At 44.0% G+C, this 21,511-nt stretch overlaps 1 protein-coding gene across 3 annotated transcripts in view; it reads right to left on the bottom strand.

The window, feature by feature from the left end:
• The window catches only part of LOC114789864 (tetratricopeptide repeat protein 28-like), a 122,206-nt gene that overhangs the window by 6,161 nt on the left and 94,534 nt on the right, over nt 1–21,511 (bottom strand). For all 3 annotated transcript variants that reach the window (XM_028979292.1, XM_028979298.1, XM_028979306.1), the window contains 13 exons: nt 18,142–18,665; nt 12,331–12,440; nt 9,387–9,516; nt 8,723–8,941; nt 8,253–8,418; nt 6,129–6,254; nt 4,802–4,946; nt 4,536–4,715; nt 3,949–4,433; nt 3,176–3,423; nt 2,951–3,075; nt 1,784–2,015; nt 1,491–1,567 (listed from right to left, as the gene is read on the bottom strand). In XM_028979292.1, the coding sequence (XP_028835125.1) occupies nt 1,491–1,567; nt 1,784–2,015; nt 2,951–3,075; nt 3,176–3,423; nt 3,949–4,433; nt 4,536–4,715; nt 4,802–4,946; nt 6,129–6,254; nt 8,253–8,418; nt 8,723–8,941; nt 9,387–9,516; nt 12,331–12,440; nt 18,142–18,665 (2,767 nt within the window). The remainder of the gene's footprint in view (nt 1–1,490; nt 1,568–1,783; nt 2,016–2,950; nt 3,076–3,175; nt 3,424–3,948; nt 4,434–4,535; nt 4,716–4,801; nt 4,947–6,128; nt 6,255–8,252; nt 8,419–8,722; nt 8,942–9,386; nt 9,517–12,330; nt 12,441–18,141; nt 18,666–21,511) is intronic.

The raw sequence follows: 21,511 nt of genomic DNA, 5'->3' as shown, positions 1-21,511 counted from the left end.
AGCAGTTTCTGAGTGCCAGAAAATGAAAGGCCCTGCATCTGGAGTCCACAAAGCAGCCAAGCTGATCCAGTGTTGCCTGGACCAAACATAATCCAGCAGCATCTTCTGGAGATCTGCTGTACCAGTCCTGATAGACGCTGCAGAACGGTGCATATATGTGACAAGGCCCTCAGGTTGTTGGCCACAACCACTCTGCCCTTATAGCCATTACCCATTTAGACAAGCCGGTGCACACTTTCTCCATTAGTCAAACATCATACGCCAAAAACACCCAGAGGTTTCACTCCATCTCTGCCTTGTGCCAAGCTCCCAGTAAGCCTCACTCTTGTCCAAGTTCATTCTTGCTGATGAAGCCCCTTTGTGTGTCCATGTCCTCACCAAAGCTTCCTCTCACCTTGTCATTTACATACTCCCCCAATGCCTCCTCTTTTGTCTCAAATCATTTTGCAGGTCAGTATCATTCCTTACAAGTAAGGCTGTCTCTAAAGAGTTTACATCCGACTCCCGAATAGCTTTGTGCACCTTCCTTTTAGAGCATGCGGAGTGCCTTATCTGTGTCTTCCCAACCTCCCACCATTGCCTTAGACTCTCAAAAGAAACATTTTTTTGCCCCCTCCAGTATGTCCAAAATTTTAGAATATGTTCACAAAAACAAGTGTCTTAAACAGCTTAACATATGGTGCCGCCTTGAAGTGTCAAACATGCTCATGTTCACAGTGACCAAATGGTGGTCGGAAAACCCCACCAGTGAGACAAAATATTCATTAACCCACTTACCAAAGTTAAGGTTAGACACATACAACCTATCTAAACAAGCTGCACTAATACTATCGACACCACTTTGGATCCGATCCAAATGTCCTCATTGCGAGGTGTTTTAACATGTCCAGGAGGCTGAACCTCTGTACTGTAATAGAGAGACTAACCAGAGGACTGAACACTAGGTTCCTCAGCATTACACTCAATGATAAAATCTAATGTGCCGTTCCAGTCTCGCCCAACAACAATGCACGCATCATCCCGGCATTGTCACAAAACATCAGTCAAAGTGTTGAAAAAGGAAACATGGGAATAAACATTACCAAAACAAAACCCTCCAGTTCCACCTTAACTAAAACCAGAGAGAGAGTGAGAGAGAGAGAGAGAACAGGCCTTAGGCAAACTAGGGTATTGCAGCATGTAAATTAAGAAAAGTCTACAGCACTGAAAGGCGTTGTCATAATGTTTTCATATGCCTCTTCCTTCAACCATTATTATATTTCATGTTGTGCATTTGACTTCACTTCTGACTATTTTATTCAGCCAAAAAAAACATTTGTTTATTTGTTCACTCAATTATAGTTAAATATGCATTTCTATTGAAACATTTTATGAAATCTAATAATTGCTGCAATGTATTACTTATCCAGTGCTGAGGCCAAAATGGAAATGGGGTCATTACATATAGAGTGTGTGATGTTTGATAATGTAATTGGAGCCATTATCCATACCCGACTGATGAGCTGCTCTCCAGCCTCTGAAACTGTGACCAGTTTACACAAAGCATGTAAGGCAGGGGGAGGAAGACCTGTGGAAAGCCAATGGGAATAAAAATTGTTTCAACAAACATATTTCACATTATTTGTAAAAAAAATCTAGCTTTTTTGCTAATTGCATTTGCTAATTGCAATACACACGGAAGCACAGATTAAGGCAAGCATGTTCCTCACATTCACAGTCTTAATTAAAAAGAGTTAATATGGCAGGTAAGTGCATTAAATTTTATGCATCTGTGTCTCTGTACCCAGTAGTGACTGCAGGGTGGCACTGCACTGTTGCAACCGGTCCCCAGGGTCCGCAGTGGGAAAGAACACAGCAGCAGGCACCCCGGACGCTGCTTGGTCAAGTCGGAAGCCCACTGCACTGAGCAGGGCCTGCCAGCCGGGGACCCCACCCACTTTATTTTCCACACTCTGCTGAGACGTGTACATGCAGTTCCTCTGGCCATTCTGGATGCGCTGCAGAGATTTCTCCACCTGAGGGCAGCAAAGAGCAGAAGACGGAACCACAAAACGTCTTCAGAGGCAATAAAATGTTTTTTTTTCAATCAGTTCAATAATTATTTAAAAAACTTAAAAAAAAAAAAACAGTGAATGTGTACTGATGTGAAATGATGGACATGCTTGTCAATAAGTCATTAACTGACATATTTTAATGAAAAGAACTGTTCTTTGTCCACTGTATAGTACAGTTTATACTAGAATTGACACTGTTTGACCACAGTTTCAACTGCCAAAATCTCATTTAAAAAGGAGTGTATGTGTATGCTGTTTCACACATACAGTACAGGCCAAAAGTGTGGACACATCTTCTCATTCAATGTGTTTTCTTTATTTGAAGGCATCAAAACTATGAATTAGTTATGTACTTAACAAAAAGTGGAGACCCGGCCTCCACAGTGACCGGACCAGAACCCAATCTAGATGGTTTGGGGTGAGCTGGACCGCAGAGTGAAGGCAAAGATGTCAACAAGTGCTAAACACCTCTGGGAACTCCTTCAAGACTGTTGGAGAACCATTTCAGGTGACGACCTCTTGAAACTCATCGAGAGAATGCCAAGAGTGTGCAAAGCAGTAATCAGAGCAAAGGGCGGATATTTAGAAGAAACTAGAATATAAAACATGTTTTCAGTTATTTATTATGTGTTCATTTATAGTCTTGATGCCTTCAGTGAGAATCTACCAATGTAAATGGTAAAGAAAATAAAGAAAACACATTGAATGAGAAGGTGTCCAAACTTTTGGCCTGTACTGTACATACACGCATGTGGAATGTGAATCGGCATGGTATCAAGCATTTCACACATAGTTCCAAAAACATACCTACGCACTACAAGCATCATGTTTAAGGTTTTTCCGACAGTATATGTATCTGCATATATGGATATGTGTGCGTTTGGGAGTGTGTGTACCAGGTGCAGAAGGACTCGCAGAGCATCCCTGGCCCTTTCTGGGTATTGCAGGATATCAGTCAGGGCTTGGCCAATCAGGGACGAGGGACTGTTGAGTTTCACATCGCTGCCAATGAGCATGAAGCCTAGAGAGAAAACACACACACCGAAATGTTTTATTATTGTGTTGTAGTTGTCATGTAGGGTCACTAGAAGGTTTGTACCAAAGTAACATCTGTCCCATACCTGCCCAGTTGGAGGGGTGGGAAAAGGTGGCGCTGTTCTGAACAGTTTTCATGGCATCAGTCAGTGCTGCGCTGGCTTTGGCTCCATTCAGCAGGGATGTGTAGAAGGCGTGGATGAACACCTTCGAGGCAGCAATCGGGACGGGCCACAGTGACACAAGCACACACTGAGCACCGGCAGCCAGGAATGCACGTGTCAGACCAACCACACCGTCTGCTGTCATCTTACTGCAAGACTCCTGATAAGAGCTGCAATACACACACAAACAAATGAATAGCCAAAAAAACATGCACACACAATTATACCCAAGAGAGAGCTGCAATATCAGCAGTGGCTGAGCATTAAGTTACATAATTTTGTCAGCAGCCAGGTAGGTAATAAATGCTTGTCACTGTATAATGTGACCAGGAAAAAGAAAAAGAGGAATAATACAATAAGAAATAGTCCATAAATATATACTATTATGCCATCTTAATATATCATTAGTTAATGGATTACATTGAATACAGCTTTATGGTTAATTTTAGTAAAGACTGATAAGCTAAACAAATATGAGTGTACAGTTTATATATACTATACAGAGATATAGGGGTGTGCATGTATGTTGGTATAAAATAATATATTAAAAATACAAATTACAAGAAATTACAATAATAAACTGCACAGTTAGCTACAGAAATGTGGGTACTGCATTAATAAATTGGTTCATGCAAAGTTGGACGTATACTAAAACTGTCCTTTTATAACATATGCACATTATACAGTCCACTCACCCCAGCACTACCAGTTTACTAGGCAGCCTCAAGTCCAGGATATCGGCTGCCGTGAGCAGGAACTCCTGCAGGGAGGGACTGTCACACACACTTTCCACATCGCTGCCGTCGTCACCCACGGCAAAACCCGTGTTGCTCAGTGAACCCTTCCTCCCGCCTGTTCCACCTCGATCTCCGCCCGTCTCCACCACCGGGCCTGTTTGATTAGGTGCCAGCACCAGAGCGGCTAACTTCCAGGAGACGTGGGTGGCAAAGTGGGCACACTCAGCCAGGCTCAGACCAGCCAGCACACGCTCCTTAGTGGCGGTGGGACCGCAGAGGTGCTGGCAGCCCAGCAGCTCCCCCACCATGGAGGCCTCCTCCTGGGCCGAGGGCATGGGACCCCACAACCAGCGCTCCATGGCCGAGCTGGGAAGGCGAGGGTTGCCCACCACTAGCGCAGAGCCCACGCCACCACCACATGCAGACGGCCGCCTTGGGTTCAGCTATGGGGAAGAAGGCATGGTTCGTCCAATCATTACTCTGTCAAGTACACACACAAAATTGGTTTGCTAAGTCATTGATGAATTCAGTTCCCATTCACTAACCTTGGTACCAGCTGCCAGTGCATGTATGGATGACACAGCGATGAGGCTGAAGCGTTCGTAAAGGTACTCATTTGAGGAGCTGCCCTTCAGCAAGGCAAATGGGATCAAGTAGAGTTCACCCTCCAGCACCAGCACCAGCTGCCTGTGGCGACCCACCGGGCCGCTGGAGTGCATCAGACCCTGAGAGACATGTGCAAACGCTGACATTAAAACGTGTGTGCGTGTGTGTGAAGGTATGTCTCCTTGTGTGTGTGTGGCACACTCACCCCCTCCATAGGAGCAAGAAGCAGATCATAGAGAGTGCGCAGGGGGGGTTTGTTCAGGTTGCTCGGACGACGAGACAAACCAGATCCCTCGTCTTTAACTGGAGACATGGTGTTACTGAACAGACTTGTCATGCTCTGACAACTCCTACAGAGAGAGAGAGAGAGAAAGGCAGTCAGAGACAGACAGACAGAGAGCGAGAGAGCGGGAGAGCGGGAGAGATGTTTAATTTTCAAATAAAATGATTCCAGGTGGCTACAGAAAATTAAAATGGGGCTTGGGGTATGAACAAGTCAGCAAAAACAGAGACAAGAGGCAAATACGCCTGTCATGGCTGCCCACTGCTCATCAAGGGTGATGGGTTAAAAGCAGAGGACACATTTCATTGTGTGCACCGTGTGCTGTGCTGCAGTGTTTCACAATGACAATCACTTCACTTTCACTTTTAATATAAGGCAGGTTCCATCTAGTGATGTTTCTTGATATAACGCTGCCTTCTAATTAAACATTTTACAGACGACATGGTAGCTCTCACAAAACATACACTTTCATTTATCTGAAGCCTAAAGAACCTGTGTCCTTTAAAGCATGCTAAACTGTATTTTTTGCACATGTTCATCTGTGTCACAACCATGCTGGCATGACGAGGCAGGTGAACAGACGTGATGAGAAGACGAGGAAGGAAGGACGCAATCGCATGACATCATGAAAACCGGGGTTTAATGATGAAGCACAGGACAGGGGAGACATCCGAGACGTTGGTGAACATGGAACATAACATCAAAGCCATGACGGCGAACAGAAACGCACAGGCCAGCTTTATACATTTCACACAGGTGAAAACGATTAGGGAACATTTCACATGACAACAGTGAAACTCCGGTCCGGATCCCCTGCAATAACCCCTTTCACAGTGACAGAGAACATGGACAATGAAAGAAAACGGTGTGTTGTGCTGCATTCAGAGAGGGAGATAGAGGGAGAGCAGCCTTATCACGTTTGGGAAGAAAAACTGGATTATCGCAGCGCAAGCCAATTACAGAGCTTTAATGACACCCCAACTCAATTACAGAGGGAATTAGTCCCTCTCTCCAAACACACTGTTCAAACAACACACACATCCCACACAATTAAAGCACAGATAGGCAAACTTTTTTTTATATGTATAAATGGGTCAATAAGGAATGAGGCTACATAGGCAGAGTGTCATTGTGTCACAGAAGGAAAATGGCAATGAGTACTTGTCTTTGTCATTCAGTAACTATGTGGTATGAAGGGTTTCGTGATCCTGAATATGCATAATTTTTAATTTCCGGTTTGAGTACTGACCGGTTGAACAGGTTGTTTCTGGACACCATGCGGAGGAAGCCGGAGTTCACATTGTTACTGAGCTCCTCAAACTGCTGATCCAGCAGATCTCCGGCCTCGCTCTCAGTCTCACTGCCCGAGCAGCCTCTGCAGGAGAGAGATGGAGAGACGTAAAAAAGACATCATCACTATTCATATCAGTTATGATTTACGAAATGATGAACAGGCCTATTGTCTGCCGCACATAACATGTTTTATTGAGTTGCTGAAGCAGCTTTGATAGTGCTTGGAAGATATCAGTTCCAGCATGAGCTCCGAACAGACAGAAGCACAGAAAGAGGGAGATGAAGACACACACACACACACACAACTCAATCTGTGCTCACTCCCACCCTCCTCTCTCTCTCTCTCTCTCTCTCTCTCTCTCTTTTTTTCTCGCTCTGCAGAGCTGAGAATAAATCCATCCTTTCACACCCCAGCACAGCCTGATCCCAAGCTCCGTCTCCACGAACACAGAAGAGCCACTCAGTTGTCTCAAATCCCACGCTTCCCCCTTACGTCCTCTGTCCTCGTCCCATCAATCCTTTGGATGGGTTGAGTTACATTTGAACAGAAAACAGGAGCTATCCAAGACAGCCGATATCCTCCTAACTACTGTTGGAATTGAAGCATTTGTGGATGTTTAATACATTAGGGGGCAGTGGTGGCCTAGCGGTTAAGGAAGTGGCCCCGTAATCAGAAGGTGGCCAGTTCGAATCCCGATCCGCCAAGGTGCCACTGAGGTGCCACTGCCACTCAGGGTGATGGTTTAAATGCAGTGGACAAATTTCACTGTGTGCACCGTGTGAGGTCCTGCTGCGTATCACAATGACAATAACAATCACTTCACTTTCACTTCATATTTGTGGCAAAATAGACTAGTTTAAAAAAAGACAACAAATCGATCTCACAGATCTCAAGGACTGGACAAACAAGGCAGGGACCTGCGTATTACAGTATTAGAAACAGAACAAATCCAGTACACGTGGATTCAAAAGGTCCTAAGCAGCAACCCATCACCCTTCCGATCTGTGACCCAATCCGTACAGACCGATGACCCATTCTGCTCTTCTGCTCTACTCCTTGATAAACAGTAATAACTTACTGGCAGCCCAATCAGGAGATCACACATATACTGTACAAACCGGCAGCACAGTCAAGTACAGAGTTACAGTGAAAAATATTATACTAATACTACTCCAGCATTATTACTCCAGCGTGGACATCAAGAAACTCCTTTCCTGGGTTAATCAGAGAGAACAAAATCAAAGGTTGTGGTGTCATGGTTCCCGCCCTCCGGGGACGCCGATCCCGGCCTCGTTTACTTCCGGGTCAGCTTCCACAGTATGAAAGATGGGCTTTGCGAGTTTTTGCTGCCTCCCTTTTGCCTTTTGCCCTGCTTTTTTGGATTGCCTTTCACCTGTGACCTGTTTCCGCCTCCAGAAAGAAATCCGCTTTCTGGATTTCCCCTTTGTTCCTGTTTGCCCTCCATGATACCAATTACTCACCTGCCCCTGGATTCCTCTACTGCCCCTTTGGACTGACCAATCTCCCTGGTAGCGACCCATTTTACGAAGAAACTGAACCCGAACACCACCTACGCGATGCCCCACATCCACTATACCCTCACTGTCTGACTCTTTGTGGTGTTCTGCCACCTGCCGACCAGCAGCCCTCTCCTCTGTACCCACACCAAGGGAAACGTCCTCGCTCATCCAGCTGCAGCCATCGGGGCGTCTTGCACATGCACCGCAATGGCCTTCAATGTTTGTTCAAATCTGAAGTACCATTAAGCAAGGTACTGTCCTCACACACTGCTCCCCAGGCGCCTTTCATGGCAGCCCACTGCTAACTTTCACTTTCAGAAAACAAAGGAACACACATAACGTAATGCTGCACTCACTCAACAATTTCAAGTTCAGATAGCTGACCTCCATGGGTGCCACAGCAGGAATAATCACAGGACTGTTATAATTATTGTGTGGAAGATGGAACGGTGGAAGCTTTCAGTGGAGCCAAACTCCCATTAGCTCCCTCATAATACAAACAATATTTAATATCAATTCTTCCATCTATCCATTCAACCATCCATAGCTGGCATATTACCTGCTGTAGTACGAGTCGACTCCCAGAGCCTCCCTTGCGTTGGCGATGTACTGTTCTAATGACGAGCCTCCAGCCACTCCCCCTGTTCCACCGCTCACCTCCTGAAACTCCAGGTCTCCATCCGTCACCCCCTCCCCTAAATACACCTCATGGAACTTCAGAATACCTGTAGGAGTGTGAATGAAAGAAATCTAAAGACAGCATTTGACATCATTTTTTTCTCTTACACAGTTAGCAAATTTCTCATTGACACCTTATACATACAAGTAATAATTTGATGAAGTGAAAGAGATTGATAGAATGTTTTATTCTAGGGTCAAAAACAACTGGCCAAAAATAATATGGTGAGCAAAGCACCATCCCCACACACTGCTCCCTGTCATGGCTGTCAAATAGGTGCTGTCTATGGTGCTGAACTGGTAACATCACAAATCTCTCCACAGTTTACACATGACACACAAAACACACACCTGCTCCCGGTGCTAGCAGCCAGCTGTAGAGGTATCCAGCAGCCAGTGAGAAGTAGAGCACCAATGCCCGCTGCCGGTTCACCATGTCCACGATGTGCTCCTGAGTGACAGGGCTGTATGGGTCTGAACCCTGCTGGCCTGTCTGCCTCTCCACCAGCAGGTCCGCAAACGCCCGCGTCCGGCCCCGTTCAGCCACGGCCAGTGCCTCGTTGTGCTGACCTGTGCATTGAGGGGTCAGGGGTCAACATTCAAGCAAGCACCAATATTATAGAGCCTACACAGATGACAATGCAATAACACTATTAACTGTAATCAATTAAAGTTAAATAGAAAAATGGCAAGAAAAATATACACAAGTACAACTGGGAGGCAGTTACAGCAATTCATAATAATATAGCACTATGTTAAATGTAATACTATAGTAATATGCCTGACACGTTCTCTTGACCAACACAAAGTGCACAAGTGATTTTTACAGCAGGTCAATAGTGAAAGAAAAAAAAAAACTGAAATAAAATGACCGCTGAACATCCGTTGCTGATCTAAAAACATCCAGTCCAACCTTCTAAACTGTTATGCTCATATAGAGGCAACTGTACGGTGTATTTTTAATGCATTTGGTAATACAGACTCAGAAAAAAAAAGCAGAAGGAGGTGGGTTTACCAAGGCTGACAAGGACACGCTGGAGAGCCTGGTATGAGGACGTCTGAAGGTCAAAGAGTGACAGCTTGTAGTCGGTGCTGTGCTGCACCTCGTGTCTGATCACCTCAAATAGCACAGATGCACGGCAGAGCTGTGGCAAAAACACACACAAGGACCAGCGTTTGAGTTATACACAATAAAACATCAGCACAGGATTATCTGTGTTATGAAATGTGAGATGTAGAAATAAAATCATTTGTACTGATATTTTTATTTCACAATTAACTAAAGGATCCTAGCATTTATATCCTGGGACTTACTGGAAGTCAAAATTTAAAAAATATTTTCATATTATATTTTTCTATGGTCTGGGTCCTGCTCTGTTTCTCATTTTAACATTTCTTGGATGCAATTAAACGTTTGATATGATAGATACTGATAGAGCAAATGGGATTAGGCAATTAGGCAGTCCAAATGGATATAATAACCTAACCAAACCACCTACTTCCAAAATGTAGCTATAAGCCCTTAACCTCTCCATTATATGCGTAGAGATTTCAGTTAAATTTTCAGCCTGTAGGTGGTAGCAGCATCACATAATCTACAGCAGAGATTTATCCTATTTGAGGAATCTTAGTTCAGAACCGTGCAATGCAATCCAGTCTCCATTTCATCTAATTTGGATAAGAATAACTACATGCGGATCAAAACGGCCGCTTTTTTAACCACAGTCTGAGCTTGCAGTAACTACAGTAACTAAATTACATGAAAGCAAAGTGATGAAGATTTTAAAATGTAGCTCAGTTGCTGTTGCATTAACACCAGCATTGCTGATTGAGGGTCTGGTTATTGTTAGATATGTATACAACATGACGAGCAGCATTATCAAAGACAATCCAAAGCATTAAACCACTGACAGGTGAACAAAATAACAGCGGCACTTGTCAAATAAAGGCAGTAAGTGAACAGTCAGTACTTGAATATGATGTGTTGGAAACACATGAAGAATGAAGGCTGGTCTGATTCTACAGAAGAACTATCGAATCAAAATTAGATCTTAATGATAGGAAGGTGTCAGGACACACGCTGTACCCCTAAGGAGCACTTAGTCAGCCAAAGTGTCCATGCTGACCTGTGACCACCTCTGAAAGCTCCTACAATGTAAACGTGAATATCAAAATTAAAGACGTAAAGGGAAGTTGAAGTGACTGTTATTGTGAAACACTGCAGCACAGCACATGGTGACACAACAAAATGTGTCCTCTGCTTTTAACCCATCACCCTTGGTGAGCAGTGGGCAGCCATGACAGGCACCCAGGGACAGTGTGGGGACGGTGTGGCACCTTGGCGGTTCGGGATTCAAACCGACAACCTTCTGATTACGGGTCAGTTTCCTTATGCTGGGCCAAACACTGCCCCAAATGTAAATGTTGGCCTTGGCCATCATGGCTGTGATCAAAGCAAACATCAATAACACTGTATTTTCCAAACCACAATACTGTTGTTAAACTACATATAAAACTAAATTTAAATATTGATAGATATGCACAAAATCTGTAATGGCATCGGAGACACATAAATACAGTGGTATGGGGTGGTCTTTGCAAATGGGCCGTAAAGTGGGTAAGTTGAAGGAAAGACACCCACATCACAAAACACATGCTATTAATCACACTGACCCAGTTCTAGTGGGAGCGAGGACATTAACAGTTTCTGATTCGATGACATATTAAGGACTCCAAAGACTGGCGCCTCACAAAGCGTGATCGCATCGTTTGGATTATCCATTAGATATCTCCGCCCTTGCCAAATCTGAAGTAATTGGTAAGTAACTGCTATTCCAGCATTTTAGCTCACACACATTAAATCACACTGTACTGTGAGTGCCTTTATCTGTACTTACATACCATGCCTGTGAAAGCCAAATACATGCCACATGTGTGTAAAAGTGTGTGTTTGTGTTTGTGTGTGTGTGCACGTATGAGCACAAGCAAGATTAAAAGACATTAGGCAGATGTTGTGCTTCGCGTTGCGGAACACGAGGATGGATATGAGCAGTTTTACACATGAGCACTTCTTGTCGGAGGTGACAGCGTGCAGAGTCACTTTCAATGTTGCTGCATTACAGCACTCGTTCCCTCAATACAGTTTATTTCTCATTCACATTCACATATTACTATTCCGCTTCCTTCAATCCTTGTAAAGAAACACTTTTCATCAGACACCAGATTGTTGAGGTAGACTAAACATATTTTCCTGTTTGCATGGGGTCCTTTTTAGCAACACTTGACTAAGTGTTTACTGCTGCTTCTGAATAAATATATATGTCATTTGTTGCTAATCAAAAACTACTTCTGTATATTCATCACCCGATCATAGAACATAAAGAGCAGCTGGATGTTAATACACACTATGAGAGCAGCGTGCTGGAATCCATCTAGTTTGCATGAAGTTATATGGATTAAAGCTGCACCATGAAAGAAGTTCTTTCTGTCTCTGAGAGGAGGCTCATCATTTGCCAATGAAATATTTCTTAATTTTGATAGATAATTTAATTAATTTCCTTAGATAAATTAATTTTCTTAGATAATGTCTTGTGGCTGCTGTGTACTGAGTTGGATATTAAAGACTTTATCATAACACCCAGCGTTACACCTTCGGGTTACACCCACCGTTACACTCATTAAAATTGTACTCTGTACAATGATGACACCTACTGAACTGAAGGCTAAAACATAAGGTGAAGAGTGTCACCAGCAACAGGAGACTCTGGGAATCATTCTTTTTAGGTGTCCATGTTGCTGCATGCTGCATTTTTATGTGCTGGTCAGCTAGTCACTATGAGATGGTCATCTTAGATTTTTGACTCTCAGAAATAGGCTATCAAACTTAGATATTTGTTAGGTATGATGTAGGACCACCATTTAGGATATTGCCACACACACACACACACACACACACACACCTGGTGCTGGGCCTCCTCCAGGTTCCCACTGGCCCACAGTGACAGGCCCAGCCGATGTCTGATCTTTGCTTCATCTTCCCTTTTTCCGAGTTGCTCTGCCAACCGAAGACCTGGAAAGAAAAAGAGCTTTCACACTAACAACACACAATCACAAGCATACACACCGCCCTGCGTGTTTTTTCAATCAGTGTTAAGGTTTGAGCGAACAAAAACACATTCCCAATACAGAGCGTTCCTCGCGCATTTAAAAATGAGAGGAAATCCGTCTATTCACTGCTGCCGTGCTGCGCTCGGGCTGAGCGGTTTCAATGGAGACAGGCAGAGGAACAATACGCAGCCCAACCTATATTTCTATCCAATCTTCCTTTTCCTTTCTATTCCAGTCCTCCACTACCTGTTACTTTCTCTCTCATATTCACTCGCTCTCATGCTTTTGGTCAACTCGCTTCCTCTCCCATCTTTGTTGTATCCTGCAGGCACTGTCACGTACTGGAGGATGACATGAATGTTGATCCCTGATGAGATGCACCCTGAGGAGAGTCTCACACTCTCTCTCTCACAAACACATACACACACACACACACTTCACATGCACTGCCCTGAGGAGGGACGAGGGAACACTTTAAAGGCTTTATGACAGCTGGTGTGGATCTGCTGTACGGCCCTTAGGGTTGATGCATCAGCACACACACACACACACACACACACAGCTCTCGGAATGTGCTCTAATTAAGAATTTCAGTAAGAAGAGTAACAGAAATGCATACCCAGAAGTGCATACACACAGTCCCTTAAACGTCGTCTAATTAGAATGAATATTTTATAAAGGCAGTGTGACAAAAACAAGCAGGACAGAGGGGAAAGAAACAAAAGATACAAACAGCTACAGACTTCTTTGCTACATTGATCAGGAATAATTGGCTGTCCGATACAGTTGCTTGGATTGAATAGAAAAGAGACAGAGTCCCAAACAGGCGTAGCGGTTGGCACAGGAAAGACGCCTAAAATGTCCACTCAAACACACCCATTTTTTTATGAAATGTGTAGCAAAGCAAGACCTGCAATAAAAATAATGTACCCCTAATTGCATACATGAGGTACTATGTATCTGTGTTAAATAGTATACAGAGGGTATGGAAAGTATTCAGACCCCACTCTTTGTTATATTGCTGCTAAAATCATTCAAGTTCCTTTTTTCCTCATTATTGTACACACAGCACCCCATACTGACAGAAAAAAAACGAATTTTTGACATTTTTGCAGATTTAGTAATAAAGAAAAACTGTAATAACACATTGTCCTAAGTATTCAGACCCTTTGCTGTGACACTCATATATTTAACTCGGGTGCTGTCCATTTCTTCTCATCATCCTTGAGATGGTTCTACACCTTCATTTGAGTCCAGTTGTGTGTGATTATACTGATTGGACTTGATTAGGAAAGCCACACCCCTGTCTATATAAGACCTTACAGCTCACAATGCATGTCAGTGCAAATGAGAATCATGAGGTCACTGTCAGAGACAGAATTGTCCATAATCCTTAAATGGAAGAAGTTTGGGACAAGCAGAACCCTTCTTTGATCTGGCTGTCCGGCCACACTGAGCTATCGGGGAGAACAGCCTTGGTGAGAAGAAGAACCTAAAGATGCAGTCAGGACATGGGAGAAAGTTGTAGAAAGTCAACCAACATTGCAGCCCTCCACCATTTGGGGCTTTATGGCAGAGTGGCCCAACGGAAGCCTCTCCTCAGTGCAAGACATATGAAAGCCCGCATGGAGTTTGCTAAAAATCTTGCGGCCTTAATTCTAAGCAGTATGTGTTGAGAAAACCAGGCACTGCTCATCACCTGTCCAATACAGTCCTAACAGTGAAGCATGGTGGTGGCAGCATCATACAGCATCATGCGGCCAAGTACAGGGTTATCCTAGATGAAAACCTTCCCTAGAGTGTTCAGGACCTCAGACTGAGCTGAAAGTTTACCTTCCAACAAGACAATGACCCTAAGCACACTGCTAAAACAACAAAGGAGTGGCTTCACATAAACTCTGTGCTTCAAGGAGTCCATCATTGTTCCGGTCCCAAAGAAACCCCATCCTGCCTCCCTGAACGACTACCGCCCTGTAGCCCTCACCTCTGTAGTGATGAAGCTCTTTGAACGGCTGGTCAGAGACTTCATAATTTCTTCGTTACCAGACACACTCGACCCACTACAGTTTGCGTACCGTCCCAACCGATCCACAGACGATGCCATCTGATATCTCCTCCACACAGCACTCACCCACCTGGACACTCGGAAGGGAAATTATGCCTGTGGTCTATCCTAACCGAGAGACCACAGTCAGTAAGGATGTCTCAGCCTCCATCACTCTCAGCACTGGAGCCCCCAGGGCTGTTTTGAGCCCCCTGCTGTACTTCCTGTACACATATGACTGTACAGGACTAACCACTACTAACTCCACCACCCTCATCAAGTTTTGACACTGTTGACAACGACGAGACGGCCTAACTGGAGGAGGTTGGAAATCTGGAGAATTGGTGCCAGAGGAACAATCTCTACCTGAACGTCAGCAAGACAGAGGAGTTAATAGTGGAAGCAGGAGTGGACCTACCAGACCCCTGTCACCAACAGGAGCCCAGTGGAGAGAGTGGACAGCTTCCGATACCTCAGTGTTAACATCACGCAGGACCTGATATGGTCCTGTCACATCAACACCGTGGTGAAAAAGGCCCGGCAGCGTCTCTACCACCTCAGACGCCTGAGAGACTTTAGACTGTCCTCCAAGGTGCTCAGGAACTTCTACTCCTGCACCATAGAGAGCATCCTGATGGGAAACATCTCAACCTGGTTCGGGAACAGCACTGTGCAGGACAGGCGAGCCCTACAGAGGGTGGTTCGATCAGCCGAACAGCAACCCTACCTATTACACATATTTTATGTTAAAGACATAAAAGTGTAATATATGGTTATGCTTACAATATTTGCATATTGGTTTTCATTGTATACTTGCAATATTTGAAATACTGTGGTCTGTAGCAGTCACTAAAAGCATTTCACTGCATATCATACCGTGTATGACTATGAATGTGACAAATAAAATTTTAATTGTATTTGAATTTAAATTTGAAATGGCTGTCTACCAACATTTACTATCCAACCTGGCAGAACTGGAGAAGCTCTGCAAAGATGAATGGTAGAAGATCCCCAAATCCAGGTACGAAAACCTTATTGAATATTTTTTGCATTTATACAGGTCTTAGTGGTCCCCTAATACTGTATCTGAAGTCTCTTTCTGAAATTCAACCTTGGTGCAGAACTACAGCCACTTTGAGCCAGTCCTGCAATGAGATTTCCCCAGGATGCGTTGTTTCAGTGTGTGTAGCTTTAAATGCAAATGACGAGGAGAGAGGTGGGACGAGGAGGACAGTGGCCTATAGAAGTGAGCGGGCATTTGCGGAAATTATTTTATCAACACCATTTACCAACCACAACGTTTAACGCAAACAGGAAAGTCATTTTGGCATTTTTCCAGAAAAAAACTTTTATTAACCCACTGTTTATTCAGAGTCTTGTGTGACTGAACTAGACAAATACATTTGTGCTCATTTTTACATCCAATCACTGAGCAACAAAACGGGAGGTAATCTTTGCCCTTACCTCCCATTTTTCATGCTTTGTCCGCCCAGAGAATTTTCCACCTCTCCCCTAAAAAAGGAATTCCTTGAAAAATCCAAAGTATTGCAGTTGCTCAGTGATTGTCTAGTTCAGTCACAAACTCCAGATCAAACCATCTAAGTTGCCACTCTCTGAACTGTGAAGCAGAATGACCACAGTGCTAGAAAGATCAATGTTTTGATGGGAAGGTGTTGTGAGCCTTAACTGGAGAGGACATTGCCCATTGGTGAAGGCAGTACCTGCTGCTGGATATTTCTTTATATATGCATTTATATATGAGTGTATCTGAAAGTCACAGCTTGATTTATGCATACAATAAAGCATGTTTCAGAAACATAATATTTCTTTTGTTACAGGACCACAGGGCATAAACTTGAGACATATAAGCCATTGCCCAGCATTCCTGCTGCCTGTCATATATAAGAAAGGTTGTTCTTAGGTGGAGAGCTTTCATTGATGCTCTGGCATAATTGCTCTATTTTTCGAGTATTATGAGATTATTAAACGCCACATAAAGCTTGAGTGAACCACACACAGTACATTTACATCGTCAATGTACACTGTTACACTTTTATCATCTACGGTTGTTGAAATCAATCTTATAATCGTTGCATCATCATGCAGATGTGGACAATTCTGTATCGATGCAGTGCAGAACATTATTGGTCATAATGACATTGCTTGGAGATTCTAGTAAAAAAAATTGTGCCATTATGACAGTGGCTGTCTGATCTGAGTACAGTGCCGCATCAGGATTATCAGGAATATAACCAAGTGTCGCCTGGGTAGTCCGTTACATCCCTATTCAGGAATTTATCCTGTTACTTGCTGTTCGTTATTGCAAGTGGGGCTGTGTAGCTGTTTAGACTAAAAACCAAGCTTATGCTGTTAAAGACACCATATATATTTTTGTAGAGGTCTTGGCATGGACATGCTACCATCTGAGAATATTTATTGATATGGAAAGCAAGTTTTTCAGATGCTATTACCCCTGATTAGGGTTTTGGATGAGAAGTTGTGTTAAAGACTGGAGGAATTCCTCAACTGCTGCTGACTGAACACCCTCAGGCCTCTGTAGCCCTCTCTTATCCTGTAATGGTCATTACACAGTTGGAATGTCTTGTGTTCATTGTTTTGTGGTCTTCTAATGATGCATTGCAATAATATGTTTGCAATATATTATTGACAATTTAATTTTTCATGATGAAGCTGGACAAAAAAACTACAAAGCAATGGCCACTGAGATCCCTTTTCTAATCTGCAGACATGTGAAATGCATGGTCACTAAGGCACACACCCAGCCCAAGGGCCAGTGGTGGAGAGGTGACATTCGCCGGCTGTACACAGTCGGGGCAGATCCATCGTGCTGAAAATCTCTTATTATGGAAATGAGGGCCCGTGGCGTGCAGTGGCTCAGGACGTGAGAAAGAGCCTCTGGCAGCTCATTTAAACTGCCACCAGAAAGTGTGAACTTTCAAAGTCAGATGACGCCAGGAACACCTTCCAGAACGCCATGACAAACACTCAAAGACAGACTCACACACACACACACACACACACACACACACACACAAATGTCAACACCTACTGAGACATGTATACACCCACACACACCTTTCACACTTACAATTTCTCACTTTCTCTCGCTCTCTCTCTCACACACACACACACACACACACACACCTAAATAAAAGATATATGGCACTTTTCTTTAATCTATATTTTTTAAATTAGCAATTATACTAGTGGTAACATGCAAAATTCTCCAACTTTTACAAAATGTCATTTTTTGCCCTATGTTTGTGAGGAATTAAGAAATAATTAATAAAGCACAGTCTTGATATATGCACACACATGGTAATTAACACTGTCAACCATGCTTGTATTAACACCTCTTAAAAGACAGTGCCATGAAAACAACACTGGTATACACTCACACGTTACTTCTCATACACACACAGTTATGGGAAAGTGAAGAACCCCAACTTGCTAATTACATTACCACTGATTGCTCACCAAAGGCTAGAATGTTAATTCAAACCCAGTCACTTAATTATACTGTCAGCGGTGACAGATCTCACCTCCAAAGCCCCTTTCACACCCACACACACACACACACACGCACACACACACTTACCCTCCTGCAGGTACATGACAGCCTGTGAGTAATTGTGCAGCGCATGATGTGTCCTCCCCAGGCTCCCGTAGGCCAGCGTTTTTGCCGCTAGGTCATTCGTTTGTGCCGCCACACTGAGGTGTTGTTCCTGATACACCACTGCCCGCTCATGGTTGCCTAGCGACTCGTAGGTTAGACCCAGGCTGCCGTAGGCTCGGCCCTGTCGTTCGGCGCAGCCCATTTCCTCCGCAATCTCCAGATCTCGCTGGTGGCACCGCAGCGCTGTTTCGCTCTCGCCCATAGCCTGGTACACTGTGCCCAGGCCGGAGTTGGCGTCTGCCTCCAGCGTCCTGTCGCCCGTCTCCTGGGCGATGGCTAGCTGGCGCTCCAGGCAGGACAGGGCCTGCTCGTAGTTACCCAGCTGGCTGTGCAGAGCGCCCAGCTCACCGTATGCCGCCGCTTTGCCCTGGCACTCCGCCAGCTCGTGAGCCACCACGAGCCGCTTCTCGAAGCAAACCAGCGCCTGCTGCAGATTCCCCATGGCCCTGCAACCACAAACCAGCCAGTCAATCAGTCAGAAGAACAGTCGCATCTGCAGCACTGCTGGCCACACGTGACTTTTCAAACATGGCACACAGTGGCGCTGGCGAGGTGGTGGGACATCAGTGTGGTGGATTGCTGTGTAGAGAGAGGTAGTCCTGACTCCAGCTGCATTTTTTTTTTGTCTCTTAATGTGAGATAACAGTGGAAATGGCAAAAAGATAATAAGATCATTTGTATATGTAGCACTGGCCACATGGTGAGGCTTTTTGCGCCAGTGGCTTTTATTTGTCACCTGGTCCCTATTTAGTTGTGCACCCATGCTCCCTTCACCCTTTCAAGTGGAATCAAGTGATTTGCTAAAACACTAAGTTCAGAGGTTAAATGTGAACTGGTTAGGGAATAAGTGAACAGTTATCAATTAGTATCTTGGAAGCTGATTAACTGACATGCTAATAAATAAAGAAATTATGCATATGTTTGCAATTAATATTTTCATTATTTATTTTCAAAATAAACAGAGAGGTTATGTCTGTACTGGTGATGATGCAATGTGTCCTGAATGGAGTAAAGTTCTCTTATCAGCCATTCCCTGACTAGAAAGCAGGGCGTAGGGAGCATGCACTCTGGAGTAGCCCACACAAGAGCCATGTACTGCCATTGCTGTGCCCTTTTGTTTCGTTTCTTGTTAAGCAGATCCTTTTTGTTCGCTCGCAACAGCATCCTCCACAGACTCTGCAGTGCGATACACCAATTGAAAACAAATACAACTGTGCATGCCTCATCCAAGCCAAAGCAGTATAAAAAAAAAAAAACACAGCTGGGAATAAAATTCTATTATAATTCTATTTATGTTCATGTAGAATAAGCGCATTCACACTAAATTGCATCATACACAACAAATCTGCCAACACTATGAATTAGATTTAAGTGTGACAAATTTATGCAAGAGTGGAAATACTACACACTTGTGCTGAAACCAGGATGAAAGTGACACAGTTTATTGCTGTGTACCCCTGGGTATGAGTGGCATGCAAAGTTGTGTACTAAAGAGTATGAACAGCATACATTGCTATTTACACCAGGGTGCCATTATTTCAAAATGCACCTTTAATTTACCTTCACTTGTGCAACTTTCACCTTCACCGTAATACAAGCTCCAAAAAGCAGCATGTGACTAAAAGATAATGTGCTTGTTTCCTTATAAAAAGCCTCTTAAGGTGGTGCTTGAGGACAGAGATCATTTCCAGTGGACAAAGAGCAATGCAAGCAGTCTGATTGTTCCATTTTTTGACATTGGCTGTTCTTCTGTTTTATTCTTTTACACTCGTGGCTTGCTACTGTGGCCATAAACAATCCTACTAGCACTGGTGAGGCCTCTGGACAACAATGTGGATTACTGTTAGGGCAAAGCTTTCACCCCTGCAGGCTTTAGCTTTAATATCCCCGAAAATGGGCATCGTCTGGATAAAATGGACTTCTGTAGTGGAACAAACCCTCCCCCTTGCAGTGTAATGGCACAAAGTTCCATTCTATCATTACATTGTGTACAGAAAACAAAAAAATCAGTTGCAGTTCTAGTTTACATACAGTGCAATGACTTCAAGCCATAGAAACTGACAAAAGGCTCTACTTTCAGTCTGTTTGTGGAGGGAGGAAACTGGAGAACCCGACAGAAACCAACGCCGATGTGGGGAGGGCACGCAAACTCCACATACACAAAGCCAGAATCTAACACCTAACCTTGGAGCTGTCAATCAATCAATCAATCATTTTCTATTTAAACAGCACTTTTTACGATGTATATTGGAACAAAGTGCCTTACATTAGAACAGTGCTCAAGGAAACACTCCCTGAAAAAAAAGAAACCTTGAGAGGAACCACGGCTCAGCAAGGCTAACCCATCCCCCTCTGGTCAGCACTGGATTACCCTGGGTTGTTGTGTGAAATACATCTAGGAAATGACGCCATATAGCGGTTCTGAGACCAGATATGTAAAATTGTGCCATTCTTATTCCCTCAGTTTCCTCTTCCTGAAACAAGAACTGAACAGGGTTTAATGACCAAATAAATCATGATCAAAGCCAATCTGGTTGTGTTCCCCTTCTGTGTGAAAATAAAACTTCACTGGAATAGGATCTAGGCGACCGGAACCAACACAGAGGAATGAAGCGAAACGGAAGAAGGGGGTGTTGCTTTCAAAGAGTAATCAACTGCTCAATTAGACTTGAAGACAGAGCTTGTGCTAATAAGCACTGTCGGGGGTGGAACCGTACAAGGTTTCCGTTATCGAGAAGAAGGTGTGTTCCAGAGGTGTGTTAGAGCGAGAGGAGACAGAGCGGCGGGGGAGTGTGAGATGTTTTGAAACCTTCTGTTGCTTGTCTCATGCATAACTAATAAGAGATCCATCCTCTGCTCCATCTTCGGGTAAAAACTTCAGAGAATCCGACAGAAAACTCCCGGAGTGATCTCATCTGCCTGTGGCCACAGTAGAGGTTGTCTGCCTGTCTGCCCCCCTGGGCAGTGAGGATGGGAGATGGGGAGTATAAAAGGTGGTTGAGAATGTTTCGGTTTTGGTGCCTGCCAAAGCCTCTTAGCATGCAGACCAGTGATACACAACCACACTCACACATACACACAAACGCTCAAGCCGGATTTTTGGAAGGTGTCTTGCAACAACAGCGGTTTTGAGATGCAGACAGAGGCAAAAATGGATTGGTTAAAGCAGAAAAGGAACACTGGGCAAAGCAAGAATTATTACAATGAATTACAATAAGTGCCCTGATAACAAGTAACCGCCCAGGAAAGCAATTATGTGTCAGAGAGCTGCAGATTTACTGATATTTCCCCA

Source organism: Denticeps clupeoides, chromosome 1, assembly GCF_900700375.1.
Source record: "Denticeps clupeoides chromosome 1, fDenClu1.1, whole genome shotgun sequence".
In the NCBI taxonomy this organism is placed as follows: Eukaryota; Metazoa; Chordata; class Actinopteri; order Clupeiformes; family Denticipitidae; genus Denticeps; species Denticeps clupeoides.
Note: the sequence above shows the minus strand (reverse complement) of the source record. Positions and strands in the feature narration are given on the sequence as shown.